The sequence below is a fragment of the Musa acuminata genome, chromosome BXJ2-11, assembly GCF_036884655.1.
Source record: "Musa acuminata AAA Group cultivar baxijiao chromosome BXJ2-11, Cavendish_Baxijiao_AAA, whole genome shotgun sequence".
NCBI lineage: Eukaryota > Viridiplantae > Streptophyta > Magnoliopsida > Zingiberales > Musaceae > Musa > Musa acuminata.
In genome coordinates, this window is record NC_088348.1 from 5,929,521 (window position 1) to 5,944,839 (window position 15,319).

At 45.2% G+C, this 15,319-nt stretch overlaps 1 protein-coding gene across 2 annotated transcripts in view; it reads right to left on the bottom strand.

Annotated features, from left to right (window-relative positions):
• LOC103970930 (DNA mismatch repair protein MLH3) overlaps positions 1-3,266 on the bottom strand; it is a 39,530-nt gene extending 36,264 nt beyond the window's left edge. For both annotated transcript variants that reach the window (XR_010492719.1, XM_065134234.1), the window contains exons 1-2: positions 3,122-3,266; positions 2,218-2,354 (exon numbers count right to left, since the gene is read on the bottom strand). Coding sequence is in view for 1 of the 2 variants with exons in the window: in XM_065134234.1 (XP_064990306.1) it covers positions 2,218-2,343 (126 nt within the window). In the remaining variant the exon portion in view is untranslated. The remainder of the gene's footprint in view (positions 1-2,217; positions 2,355-3,121) is intronic.
• Positions 3,267-15,319: the final 12,053 nt, after the last annotated feature.

Genomic DNA, 15,319 nt, shown 5'->3' on the forward strand with positions numbered 1-15,319 from the left:
TTGAAAGAGTAAGTTGATAGGATTCCCTTTTCATGTCATGGTGGTTTCTTGGTCCTTTGCCGATACTTCTAGATTCAAACTTGGTGGAAGAGGATACAAAGGAAGATGAGAGAAGGAAGAGGCATATCAAAGGAAGAGGAACCAGCAATTGTGATGCAGCATGGGGAAACGGTGGCAAGGAGCGGTAGAGCAACTGGAGCAAGGTAGCAATGAGGAGAAGAGGCCAAGGAGGAGGGGTAAGATAAAGTGAGAGAAAGGGAGAAAGCAAGAGAAGAGCATGGGAGGATAGATTAAAAAAGAAAAAATAAAAGTGGGAGACAATAATCAAAAATAAATAATAAATAATAGGGGTGTCGGGTGATAGGCTTGTCGTTTAGTGTTCCTGGTTTCAACTATGATGGTAAGCTTGGTTCAATAGAGTTACTGAGTGGTAACACTTGTTCTGTCCAGTGCCAAACCTGGCTTGCACTAGCGTGCAATTTTCCTCATTCTTATAAAAGGACAGCTTATAGGATTTGATTGGTAAATTTTCACAAAAAGACAGTTTAAACCCACAAAAACATCAAACAAAAGTCAACATCTAAACACCAACCAACCATAACAGCTTAAAGAGCCATACTATTGGTCTGTTGAGAAACGTTCAGTGTACTCGTCTAGGAAAATAATGCTCTCATTCAATGTGAGCCTCATTTCTAGCATCTGGCTGATAACACAAGGGATTTCTGGCAAAAGACATATCTTAAGAGGTTATTTCCATGAATACCTGAGTTCATTAATCTAAATAGAATAAAACACAAAGTTCACCATATCATTTTATTCCCATGTGTATCAAATTAATTGACTTGTATAACAAGACACCAAGGCCGATATGATTTTAACATATTTCTCAGTCATATCACCAAAATCAGATGAACCAGCTAAAAATGGAGTTGGTTTATTTGACTAATTTTGGAAATTTCCAGATAATTTATAATTTTTTAAGGAAACAAAAGAAGAGTGGAAGGAAGGCAACACTACCAAGCAATGGGAGACAATTAAAAAGAAGACAAGTGACGTAGGGCACGTCATTGTCCTCATGTTTGTCATCCACTGCCACTACATTTGTTGGCTGTCAATACTATCAATCAAAGTATACAGTTTCGAATAATATCACTCGTACCGGGCGGTACGTACCAGTCCGCCAGTTGACCGGTACACGGACCGCCCATTACCGGACGGTATATATATATATATATATATATATATATATATATATATATATATATATATATATATATTTATTTATTTATTTATTTAATTTTTTTTTATTTTATTTTTTTTTAAGTGATGTCGCATCACCTCAGCAACGTCGTCGAAAAAGACAACGTAGCCCCATGTGGGAGAAGGAATATATATATATATATATATAAGGCGACGTCGCCTTTTTCGACGACATTGTCTTTTATAAAAATATTATATATAAAAATATTATATATATATATATATGAGGTGACATCGCCCCGCCTGGGGAGAAGAGACAGGTGATGTTGCTTCGACGACGTCACCGAATTATATATATATATATATATATATATATATATACCGAGCGGTATATCGAACAGTATACCGCTCAGTATACAGTATCGCACCGTACCAAGCGAATATCGAAGCGTCGGTACGGTACGATATTTCAAACCTTGCTATCAATACAATAGCCATGCAAAACTATGAAACACGGAAGAAAGGGTATATTAGAAGAAAGCAAAGGAAAGAGAGTCCAAAATCTTAAAGGAATACTAAATAGGATGCCATGACAAAGAAAGTAAATATCATAGGGCACTCTCTTAAAAAATATATATTTTTCTTATCTATTGGTGAAGCTGAAAGCAAAGTAGAGTCAAGCCAGATTTAGTTTGACCTTCTTTTTTTTTATAAGAATTCATTTATTCAGAGTTCAGACCCAATATATCAATGAGCATCTCAGTTTTAGGGACCGTATAGATCAATTGACATCTCAGTTTCACATTAGATCCATGATAATTTACCGAGGGCAACCCAAGTTAAAGCATGGAAAGTTCTACATGTTAGGACCCTGATGGACCGTCACCAGAAGTTCCACAGAAGCAATTATTTAGCAAGTAGGAGATTGAAAGACAATGAAGTAAAATAACTGGGTAAACTAGAAAACACATTAAGGGTCAGAGAAGAGAAACTGTAACAAGCTGAAATTGTAACTACCTTAGCGGGATTCGCGTCTAAACTATTATTCACCAGCTCTTCCACCACTTTCGGCAAGTCAAACATGACAACACCGGATCTCAAGGATCCATGAACATTTCTTGGCAATCGTTTTATGTTCTCCATTTACATGGAATCTGAAAGAAAGAAAGAAAAGAAATTAACCAAGCTTGTTAATCTAGTTTAGCATCAGCGAAGACAACCAATTTACTTATGCAAGGAGATATAGAACATTCACGATTTGAAAATTCCAAAATGGAAGTAGTATGCTTGATGAAATGAAAAGTTTCAAGATCACAAAGCAGAAACAGAGTGACGATACATTGGAAACCGATTTGTACCCCGTTTTATATGCTAGTGTAAAGCAGAGACGATTTAGGAAAAAAAAAACAGGCAGTAAAGCATGTGATGGAATCTGAACTCCAATTTATCCAAGTCAAATCATCCATTACTTTCAGCATTAAAGCGGGTCATTCAAGAAAGCATCTAATGTGGGCATCACGATTAGATTTACCGCTTCCAGTGAAGTACTGACCAAAAAAAGCAATAACAAAACGGAGGAAGATTTCAAGAATGTTAAAGATCAATTCTTGAATATGGACTCACCAAAAATATAAATAAACGAAATAAGATCTCAAGACACCATTTCTTGGGTGTAAAGACGACTGACGGAGAAAAAGACGGGAACCCTGAAACCAAATCGAAAACCAGATGGCTGGAAACAAAGGTGAATTCCAAGCGAAGACGATACTGTGATCGAACGAAAAGCTGCAAGCTCCTACATGGAAAAATATAGCGGAAAGAACCAAGAAACCACGTAATCTTGAAACAAAGAAAGAAAGATGGAACGATGAGCAATCCAGAGGAAGGGTGTCACGCGGAGTGGGGTTTCCGTAGAACTCACCGGATCGACCCGGAAGGAGGAGAAGGGTGAAGGGTTTCTTGATCGACGGAGCCGCTCTCGCCGGGCGCGGAACCGAGAGGAGAGAGTGGAGAGCGAAACCCCACCGCCGTAACGGAGCATTCACGTTCGACACCCAAATTATGAAGCGCCCCACAAAATCTATCGCGACTCGACCGAGTCGATGCCCAAAACCCTGAGTCGACCCGTTTCATCACTGAGTCGGTGACTCGGGCAGAATCCGACAATTCTGATGAAGAACTGAAAGCAAAGACAAATCAATGGTTGAGATGATTGATATCTCGGTCTCAAATCGTGGTTGAATCGATGGATTAAAACAAATCAATTTTGTAGGGGTAAAGTGAGTTAAAAATACAAAACATTTTGATAAAAAATTTATAAGGTAGTAAATAGTATGAACAAATAAATATAATAATTTTGAATCTATATCGAGTTATTTATCTAGAAAAACTATATTAGGTGGATTTTTTACTTTGGTTGTAGTTATAGGATAAGTATATTCTTATCTTTTTTAAGTTATTATTTGCCAAATATAGTGATAAAGATAAGTATGTTCTTGTCTTTTTTTTTTTTTAAGGATGACCAGACGATTAAATCGATTTATAAGAATAAATTGATTCTATATATGGCTTCTTCCTTTGTTGTCTCTTATTATTTTTTGTCATGCTCGTCTCAATTCTTTTATCTGTCATTATCTTCATTTCCAACCTTTTGTCATACTCATTTATCCCTTTGATTCGTCATTGTTGTTCTTATTCTCTCTATATTCCTTTTCTTATCATTATTAACATTTTTATTTTTTTAATAAATAAATATATAATTTTGAATCTATGTCGAACTATTTATCTAGAAATAGAGAGGCATTAAAAGGAATATACTAAGTAGCATGGGAGATATATAGAGGGTAAAAAGTGACATTGAATAAACAATAAAAAAAATAACACATATAAAAATAATGACGATGGGGGAGAAAGTGAGATGAATAATGCACCGACAACAAAAGAGGCAAATGAGCATGAAAGATGATAAATAGAACAACGAGGCATGAAATGAATAATGATAGACAAGTTGAATAGTGGTGATATACTAATTGTTACGGTAAGTAACATTTTCAATCGTGACCTCGGGGTCGACACGGCTGGTTAAGGGCTCCAAATGGTCGGGATCAGACGTGACTCCCCTTGGGATGTTGTGGTGGCTGTCGCGGGGGATCCGGCCTGGAAAGTTCCGCGACGCCAAGTGGATTCAGCGGCGGTCGAGTACCTGCACACAGGTCGGGTCGGTGGCTCGGCCCGACCCCTCCGACGATCAAGTCAGTGAAGCGGAGAGGAGCTTTTTAGTGAGATTGTCCCCCTTTCCCTCCTGTTGGGAGCCAGGGGGTATTTATAGATGAAGTTTGATGTTACCTGATGGGCCATCCTGTCGGAGCAGGGTCGTACCTCTGATGGCGTCTATCGTCGCGGTCGTTGCGTGGAAGGCCGAGCTGCCGCAGGGTATGGGGGGTGTCAGTCAGCGCCTTCGCTTGCCTTGGCCGGCCATGGGGGGTCAGCCGAGGAGGCTGTTTGGGAATGGTGGGTGTGGGTGCGCGTCGTGTCGTTGTTAATGCTCGTTCTAGAGCAGTGTGCCGCACGGGGTGTCCGACGTGGGGGTGCATTACGTCAAATCCGGGGTGTTATGTCAAATTAGTTTTTTACCCCTATCATATGCCCCGCCCGAAAGGAGCTATGCGTCGGTTTTGCAGGTAGGGAGTCTGATGCATGGCTTTCTGCTTCAAGCGGGCTGTTCAGGCGGGTCTGAGGGGCGCGCCGTAGATGGGCTGGTCGCGTGAATGCGTCTCGAGCAGCGTTAGGCCGAGGCGCGCAACTCAGTCGGGAGGCTGAGGAGGATTGGATTCGGGGGTAATGGAGCCGACAAGGGTCGAGGAGCATAACGCAGGCGGGGTGACCGCGTAGGCGTGTCACAGGAGGCATACAGCCGAGGGCCGAGGAGCACAACGCAGGCGGGGTGACAGCGCAGGTGCGTCTCGGGAGGCGTCAAGCCGAGGGCCGAGGAGCACAATGCAGGCGGGGCGACCGCGCAGGTGTGTCTCAGGAGGCCGAGGAGCACAACGCAGGCGGGGTGACCGTGCAGGTGTGTCTCGGGAGGGGTCAAGCCGAGGGCCGAGGAGCACAACGCAGGCGGGGTGACCACGCAGGTGGCACTTGGTTCTTTGACCGTTTGGTTGGTTGTCTGACCGCACGCGGGCGCGGGAGGCCAGGTTGCTTTTCCCCTGGGGAAGGTAACGGGTTGTCCCTTTTTGGGAGTCGCTAGTTCTCGAAGCTGATATGATTGGGCACCTCCGTACTTCGCATCGCGCTGCCGCTGGCCTCCACGTCAGTCTCCCATTAATGCGGAGCGCCCCTGGGGGTCTCCCGTTGCGACGTGACAGCTGCGGGTGAGGGGGCTGTCGCCCGTCCTTGGGAAGCGAGGGGCGCTGGTTCTGACGAGTTATCCCCTTTAAACGGCGGAGGCTCGACTCCACCTCCACCTTTCGTCGCCGCACTTTCTCCTTCGAGTTACGCTGTTGCCTCCCTGGTCCCCTTCCGTCTTCCGCGTACTCTTCCTCTCTTCTTAAGGTCAGCCGGGATGTCGTCTCCTTCTTCTCCTCCTTCCTCCTCATCCTCTTCTTCTCTTCGTGTCCTCGGAGCTAGGGAGGGAAGTCCCCCTCCGTCTCCCGTCAAGTCCTCCAACGGAGAAGCGGCACGAGCCCTGGAGGCTCTGATGTGGCCGCACGACATTGATTCCACCGTGAGCGGGGCCCTGCTGGAGGAACTCCGGGTGCGCTATAACATCCCGGAGGACCATATCCTTAATGCTCCCGAGCCGGGTCAACGGGCGTATGACCCTGTCCCGAAGGGCTTCGCCCTGACCCTCGACGCCTTGGAGGCGGGCTTGCGTTTTCCTCTTCACCCCCTCATAGCGTCCTGCCTGTCTCTCTGGTGGATTTCGCCATCTCAGGTGGCGCTAAACTCTTGGCGTTACTTGGTGGTATTCCTGGGGGAATGCCATTACGCCAATATCACCCCCACTCTCAACCTCTTTCTCTCCTGCTACCGCCTCTGCAAGGGTTCGTGGGGCTATTTCTTGTCAGCCCGGACGAGTTTTCGGGTCGGTGATGCCCCTTCCAGTAACAAGGGATGGAAGGGGAGGTTTTTTTATGTCAGCCGTGCGCAAGACTGGGGTTTCGGGGTTCGATGGTCCGCGAGGGCGATCGATAACACCACCCCATGTCTGGGCGAAGCAGAGCGCCAAGCTCTGGTGAGGCTCAAGGAGATTCTCCCTAGGTCACAGGCCATCCGTACCATGACCGAGCAATGGCTGGTCGAGGTGGGCCTCAGCCCGATGCCTCTGGGTATGTTTAGTTATGTTTTGTCCGGGAGTTTGCGTGGTCGGCTCCGGGTACTAACTTCTTTTGTTTCTCATAGATATGGTGAACCTGCGTTCGCTCTTGGGGGGTCAGGGTTCGGAGCTCCCCCTTCCAGCTTCGCCGACTGGTCCGCAACCTTCAATTCCCACTCCATCGACCGACCCGCTACCCGGCTCGGAGGGCGCCCCGCTGGAGGTCGAGGCTGGGCGCCCTTCGAAGAAGGCGAAGACAACCCCGTCGAAGGGGTCCGAGGCGAGCTCTCATCGCGGGGGGGCAGGCCCCAGTCGGCGGACGGTCGGGAAGGGTCTTCACCCTGTCTCCGTGCGCAACCTCTACTGGCTTCCTGCCAGAGACGGGGAGCCGTACCTGACGCGGCTGGCAAGCGAGATCCTGCCCGGTGAGCTCAGCGACCCCCTGGTTCCCCGCTGGGAGGGCTTGTCCCGGGGGTCTAAGGTATGGGCCGGAGGGGATCCCTCCGCAGCGTTCCTTCGAGGCACGCTCCATCCCGATATGGCTCAGGACTTGTACGTCCTACCCTCGGAGGCGTTGCTCAACAAGTCAGCCCAGTCACTGACCTGGGTAAGCGTGTTCCCATTTTCCTGGTTCGTCTATCCGATGCCGACCTTCTTGATTTGTTTCCCTCTATGTAGGGTCTCCACTACGCGGTGGCCCTGATGGACAGGGTGCGCGACGCCGGGCGAGTCATTGGGGGCCTCGTCCATCGCAACGCCGAGCTCCACCGCTGGATCGCGGAGGTTCAAGCAGGGGCCAGCCCAGAGGTCGTGGTGGCCGCGCCGTCCACGTGTAGGGTCCAAGCTTCGGGGGTTTGCTTGGGGTCTCTGTCCTCCATCTGAGTTAACTCCGCGATGAAGTCGGCTACCGCCTGGGCTTTAATGGCGGTCCTGGGCACGTATCTTATATCATGTTCGCCGAGCTCCACCGCCCATTTGAGGAGCCGGCCTGCGACATCAAATTTTGTTAAGACCTGCCGAAGAGGTTGGCCGGTGATGACCTCCACCGGGTGTGCCTGAAAGTAGGGACGCAGCTTCCGAGCCGAAAGCACCAGGGCGAGCGTAAGTTTTTCTATTGGTGGGTAACGCTTCTTAGGTCCACTCAGGACGTGGCTGACATAGTAGATCGGGAGTTGTTGGCTGGAGCTTTCCTTAATCAGGACAGAGCTGACTGCACGCGGGGAGGCCGCTAAATAGAGCCCCAGCTTCTCGCCAGGAGAGACAGAGGTGAGGCGGGGGAGGCTGGCCAGGTGCTGCTTCATTTGTTTGAAGGCCTCGCATTCCGATGTCCACTGGAAGTTCCTCGGGTTTTTAAGCGCCTTGAAGAACGGGAGGCAGCGATCGCCCGACCGGGCGAGGAAGCGAGACAGGGCGACAAGCCTTCCGTTAAGTTGATTATTGCTTGAACCTTTTCCGGGTTGGCGTCAATTCCTCTCTCGTGTACGATGAACCCGAGGAATTTCTCGGAGGTGACGCCGAAAGCACACTTTGTGGGGTTGAGTCGCATGCCGAACTTGCGCAGTGTGGCGAATGCCTCGGCCAGGTCGGCAAGGTGCGTTTCGACTTCTTGGCTTTTCACGATCATATCGTCCACGTAGACCTCCATGTTCCTCCCGATTTGATGGGCGAACATCTTGTTCACCGTTCTCTGGTATGTGGCCCTAGCATTTTTTAACCCGAACAATATGACCTTGTAGAAGTATACCCCTTGATCGATGAGGAAAGCCGTATGTTCTCTATCTTCGGGCGCCATCCTGATCTGGTTGTACCCTGAATAGGCGTCCATGAAAGATAGGCGTGCGTGCCCAGCTGTTGCGTCGACTAACTGGTCGATCTTCGGGAGGGGGTAGGAGTCTTTAGGGCACGCACTGTTAAGGCTGGTGTAGTCAACGCACATCCTCCAGCTTCCATTGTGTTTTTTCACGAGGACTACATTGGACAGCCATCGAGGATATTTGGCTTCTTCTATGAAGCCTGCTGCTAGGAGCCGGTCCACCTCTTCTTGTATGGCGCGTTGTCGGTCAGGAGCCTGGCGCCGGGGCTTTTGCTTTACTGGGCAAGTGTCGGGTGGGATATTGAGACGATGCTCCGCGACATCCGGGTTGACACCCGTCATGTCTGATGGGCACCAGGCAAAGATGTCGGCATTTTCCCGTAGGAGCCCGACGAGTCGTTTCTGCTCCCGCTCGGGCAGCTCCGATCCGATCTTGATCGCCTGGTCTGGCCGAGCTTCTCGCAAGGGTACGTCAACAATGGATCCCCTCGGCTCGGGATGAGGAGCCAGTTTTTTTGTTTCCCGTGGGTCTTCCAGGGGGGCCTCAGTCCTGGCTCTCTTTCCCAACGAGACGGCGGTAAGGTAGCACCGCCTAGACTCTCGGGGGCTTCCCGTGACTTCCCCGACTCCAGCACGAGTTGGGAACTTGATGGTCTGGTAGTAGGTTGAGACGACGGCTCTGACCTTGTTGAGGGTCGGCCGGCCGAGTATGGCATTGTAGGCAGTGGGAAGGTCGACCACCAAGAATGTGGTCATCACCGTTTTCGACCTCGACGGGGTCCCTAGAGTCAAGGGCAAAGTTATAGCTCGCAGGGGTGATATTGAATCTCCCGTGAAACCGGTGAGTGTCGAGCACATCGGGCTCAGATTTTTCCTGGCCAAGCCCAGCTTCTGGAAGGCATCGAAGTAAAGTATATCGGCTGAGCTCCCTGTGTCGACCATGATTCTCCTCACTTGCGCGTTGGCTACCCTGGTCGATATCACTAAGGCGTCGTCGTGGTCGGGGCGCTCGGAAGCTCCGGTTGGGAAGGTAATCTCGGGCTCGGGCTCGTGTCCCGAGGTTTCGTCAGCAACGGCTCGGGCATATGCCTTTCTGCCCGACATGGAGCGTCCCCCTGATGCAGGGCCCCCGGCTATCACATCGACGTGCCGCTCGACGGGGCCCTCCGGTCGAGGCAACTGCTCCTTGTTCGGCCGGAGATACTGGCCGAGGTGTCCTCTGAGGATAAGCTCCTCGATTTGCCTCTTCAACTCGTAGCACTGCTTAGTGTCGTGCCCGTGCTGTCGGTGAAATCGGCAATACCTTGAACGGTCTGCGAGCTCCCGCGGGTTCCTCATCGGGTGAGGGTCCTTGAGCAGCCCTTTCCCCTTCTCATGCAGGAATATTTCGGTTCGGGACGAATTCAAGGTGGGAAGAGGAGACCTTGATTCGGGCCTGCATTAAGAGAGAGGGGTGAGCATCCGATAATCCACGGATTTGCGTCATAAAGCGGTTCACAAAATGGGAGAGGGGTGTTAGGATCGAGAGCACTAAGAGGGGGGGGGGGGGGGGGGGGGTGAATTAGTGCAGCGGAAATCTTACAGCGATTTTAAAAACGAAAGCTGCGTTCGTCCGATAAAAAACGATTTCGATATAAAAGCAGAATCACAGTGCAGTTTGCGTCTAAGCGCAGTTTTGCGTCTAAGCGTAGTTTGCGTCTAAACACAGTTTGCGTCTAAGCGCAGTTTGCGTCTAAGCACAGTTTGCGTCTAAGCGCAGTTTGCGTCTAAACTCAGTTTTACGTCCAAACGCAGTTTTACGTCTAAACGCAGTTTTACGTCTAAACGCAGTTTTGCGTCTAAACGCAGTTTTACGTCTAAACGCAGTTTTACGTCTAAGCGCAGTTTTGCGTCTAAACGCAGTTTTACGTCTAAACGTAATTTTACGTCTAAATGTAGTTTTGCGTCTAAAAGCAGTTTTGAACCTTGAAAAGCGTTTTACGTAGAAAGCAATTTGCAGTTATAAATGGAATCCGAATGTAAGCGTAAACTGCAGTGTGAAGATCGTACGAAAACACGATTTACGTTTGAATGCAGATTCTGAAAGATCAGAGCTTAGAAACTCGTTCGTAAAGGCGCAGAGGGCAGTAGCAATGTAGGAGGTTTGCAGTAATGATAAAGTGCTCAAGGTAAAAGCAAACCAGAGATTTAGAGTTGTTCGGTCAGTCTTGACCTACTCCACTTTTGGCTTCCTCCTCCGATGAGGTCACCGACGTCAACTAGCTGCCTTCCTTCAATGGGCGAAGGCTAACTGCCCTTTTACAGTTTCTCTCCTTTTGACAGGCTCAGGAGACAACCTTTACAGATCCTTTCTCTCCTCTCTTTACAACTCAAGACTTGAAGAACAGAAGGAGGAGAACTTTAGGACTTTACACAAATTTGAGCTCTTAGAATCACTGAAAAGATCAAGAATTCGGTGTGGATCTGTATCTTTTCAGTGCTGAATGGGTGGGGTATTTATAGGCCCCATCCCAGTTCAAATTTGGAGCTCAAAACAATCAAATCGATCAAATCCCAGAATTCCGGGATCAGGCGGTTGCACCTCTTGACTGGAGAGGTTGCACCGCCTGGCAGAGCTCGGAGACTGAGCCCAGGCGGTTGCACCTCTCTGTCAGAGGCGGTTGCACCGCCTGAGTCTGGCTCGAAGACAGAGCCCCCGTCGGTGCCACCTCTTGACTGAGGCGGTTGCACCGCTCTGCCAGAGCTCGAAGACCGAGCTCAAGCGGTGCTACCTCTCTGTCAGGGCGGTTCCACCGCCTAGTCTAGCTCGAAGACTGAGCTCTGGGCGGTTGCACCGCCCAGTCTCGCAGCCCTGGCGGTTGCACCTCCTGGCCTAGGCGGTTGCACCGCCTGGTGCAATCAAGGTCCGAATGGTTCGCTCCATTCGGCCCAATTTGAATCTTTTCAGGGGCCCAATTGCCCCAAGATTAAGCTAATGGGATCACCTCCCATTTTCAAGCTTAATCATCGTGCTAACTACGATTAACTCTAAGACAACTTCTGCAGCTATGCTCCGATGCGTCAATCGCTTCTTCCGGAGAGTTTCCGGCGAACTTCCGTCGATCATCCGATAAACCCTCGGTGATCCTTCTGCGGACTTCCGGCAAACTCATGGACTTTGCGACGATCCACTTGGCGAGTTCCGACGAGCTTCGCTTGGCAAGCTTCTGGACTTCTCGGATCTGTTCTCGCAGAACCTCCGACGACCGTTCGAACTTCCGTTGAACTCTCGAACTCCCAACGTGATCATGAACTTGACTCCGGCGCAACTCCTGCTGCTTGTCCAACTTTCATCGTAGTTAATCCTGCACACTTAAAACAAAACTTCGATCGAGACAATTAATCCTAAGCAATTAACCAAGTTGTCCGACATGTCATTGGTCCCTCGACGCTTCGTCCGATTCTTCGGCGCATCGTCCTCTCCTGCAGCCTATTGCCCAATCGGCCAGTTGACTCCGCAACTCCGATATCCTTGGCACAATACCCGCTCTTCTTGGCCCGATGCCCGATTCCACGGCCCGAAGCCTTCTGTCGATCGTTGACCGATCCACCGGCCCGACGTCCAATCTTCTGACATGTTCCTTCGGCACAACATGATTTTCCTGCTTTAATTGTCTCATCCTGATCGAAGCATCCTGCGTCACTCAAAACGCAGATTAAATCATAAACATATATCAAGTAGTTTCATCATCAAAATACGAGATTCAACAATCTCCCCCTTTTTGATGATGACAACCACTTGATGACGGAGTTAAACTTAACTCCCGGAGTTTAAACAAACTCCCTCTATCAATATGCCATATTGATAGAACCTTGAATTGAAACTGAATTCAAGTCATTGCAATATTCATCATGAATACTTGCAACATGTCAACATGAACATATGCATAAACTTATGCATCACATGTCATGTCATCAACATACTTTCATCAACATACTTCTCCCCCTTTGTCATCAACAAAAAGGAGAAGTATCACAATCAAGTGTTTGTGATATTGGTTCAACTCATTGAATGAAAAACATAATATCAAGTTTTATCATCATGCAATCTTGTAGCTAGAAGATTTAGCAAGTGTTACATCATGCTTAGAACATTCATGCTATCAAGTTTTAGATATGCAAGTTTTATAGCATATAAGATAGCACTTTTGGTAATGTTCAAGATAGCAAGTTCTACATCATGCAAGCTAGCAAATTAGAGATGTTCAAGAAGGCAACTCTTGCTTCTTGAAAATTTTGCTCACTTTGCTAGATGCGCAAGTTAGCATTTTTGCCTCTTGAGATAGGCAAGATAGCACATTTGCTTCTTTTGAGATAGCAACTTTTTGCTTCTCTTTAGACCAACAAGCTAGCAATTTTTACGATATACAAGTTTCACAATATATAAGCTAGCAAAAATTTCGAAAGCAAATGCAAGATAGCTTTCTTGTGTAAGCTCATGATTCTTGCTTCCTATTGCAATGTGCAAATTGCAAGTTTTGCTTCTTGAGATATTCAAGATAGTGATGTTCAAGAAGACAATTTTTCTTCTTGAAATAAGCAAGTTAGCAATCTTTGCTACTTAAGATAGGCAAGCTAGCAATCAAGTTTTTGCATCTTCTTGACTTGTACAAGCTAGCTATCTCCCCCTTTGTCATTGTAAAAAAAAGAAAGAGAGAATACAGTTTTGTAGTTCTCTTTTCCTTTTACAAAGATTTCAAAATCATGACAAATGATGAATAATCAAGTTATGAATGTCAAGACAATTTTTCATCATGAATATTTTATCATTGCATGCATCATTATCATAAATTGAAGTATTACATGCATGATAGCATATCACCATTACATTAATGTTTCAATATAACAATTTCTTCTCAAAATGTGTAACTCGACACTCATAGCATTTTAAATCATGATTTACATTATATGCAATACATCACATCATAATTAGAAAGCACAAGTATTGCATGCATAATTGCACATCATAAATGTTTCATATCATGATGGTATCAATTTTGTCAAATTATATCCTACCATGCATGATCAAAACTTCTCCCCATTTTATCATTGAAAACAAGAAGAAAGTAGGGGGAAGAGCATAAAAGTGTTAAATATTTCAATCATTTCAAAGCATTTACATCATAGATCAAGTCATGATTCGTGATTCATCATAAAGCAAGTTAGTTTTCAATCAACACATAAGGCATTCAAGGAATTTTTGAAACATAGGAGAATGATTAATTTAAGCATACAATGTTTCAATCCAATTCAAGTCATGAATATCAATGATTTCATATTGTGAGTATCAATTCATGAATACCACAAGATATTATTTGTGACTTCAATTTTGCAAGATCAAGATTATGATTTAGATAAAACTTATTCAAATCAAATCATTAACTTGAAATTCATAATCAAGTCATTAAAATTAATTTCGAGATTCATAAAATATCATGAAATCATTAATCTCGATCAGATGGGAAAAGCATTTTTTAAGAGATTCCTTTTCATCTAAGCATGCCTTAGTCTTTATATGCCAAATTAAGATAAGCATGAAAGTTCAAGACATAAGGCAAATAAATCTTGTATTATGAAATATATGATATCAAGGCTCATGATTCATTCAAAAAGATATAGTACAAAGAGCAACTTGAAACATTCTTATCGAAATCACATTTTAAAATATTCCAAGTTTCAAGATATCAATATGACACTTCATTGAATTGCATTTCATTTGAAGAACTCCTTTTTGATAAATGTAGGGAGCATAATGAACGATCTTGATTTATAAAGAGCTTCATGTTATAATTACCAAGATCATGATTTTAATAATTATTCTCTTTAGCAAAGAATCACAAAAGCACTTTATTTTTGCATAATAAATCTCATTGTATTATGATTTATAAATTCTTTTTCTGCACATGAATCATAGGAGATATGAATGTGAAACAAATCTTTGCAAGCAAAAACACTATCATTCATATTTTAAGATTGAATTTATAAGCAGGAATCATTTCATCAAATCCATTTTAGAAAAATATTTTTCATAAGTGTATGAGAAAATCCGATTGTTAGGATACCAATTGTTAAGTGAATCCGAAAATGAAATTAACACTTTCATATATTCAGACATGATTTTTGTTATAGATCTTGAAATTAAATAAAGAAGATCAAACAAGCTCATGATCATGGATAACTTAAAGTCTCATGCATAAAATTGTTAATAACCATTTAATATTACCTCTTTATGCATTACTTTAAATCAAACGTGATTTCATTCAACAGTGTTAATCAAACATGATACACATTATTACTTCTTAACCATGATCAAAATCATTTTGTTTGTTTATCATAAAATATGCAATATCATCATTTTCGAAATTATCAGCATGATCATAATTTTTGTATTTTTATTTTTAAACATGTAATTTTCAAGAAAATTAATTCTAAACAAAAAAAAAATTATCATGAAAGCATCAAGTAATTTTAAAATAAACCAAAGGCATTTTAATTACCTCAATGTCGTAGGCTGGTAAGGCGTAGTTTGCCGCCTCGCTTTTGTTGACTTTCTCGTCTTCAGAGGAGCTCAATTCATCCCAATTTTTATTCTTCTTCTTGCGTTTAAAGCAAGTAGTTCCATTCTTTTTGCTTTTTAATTTTCGTTTCATTTGTAGTTTAAGTTCACCATCACTTGAGCTTACGCTCGAGTGGTCTTCAAATGTTCTATGTCCCAAATCCTTCCTGTTCTTTGGAAGGTTGGTTTGTTCATCATTGTCCTCATCACTTGAGTCATCGCTCAAGTGGCATTCATTTGTCCAGAGTTCCAAATCCTTCCTGTTCTTTGGAAGGTGATTGTGTTCAACATGTTCATCATGTGCATTGTGCACCATTTCATATGTCATCAATGAACCAATTAGTTCTTCAAGTGGTAAGTTGTTTAGATTTTTAGCTTCTTGTATTGCAGTTAC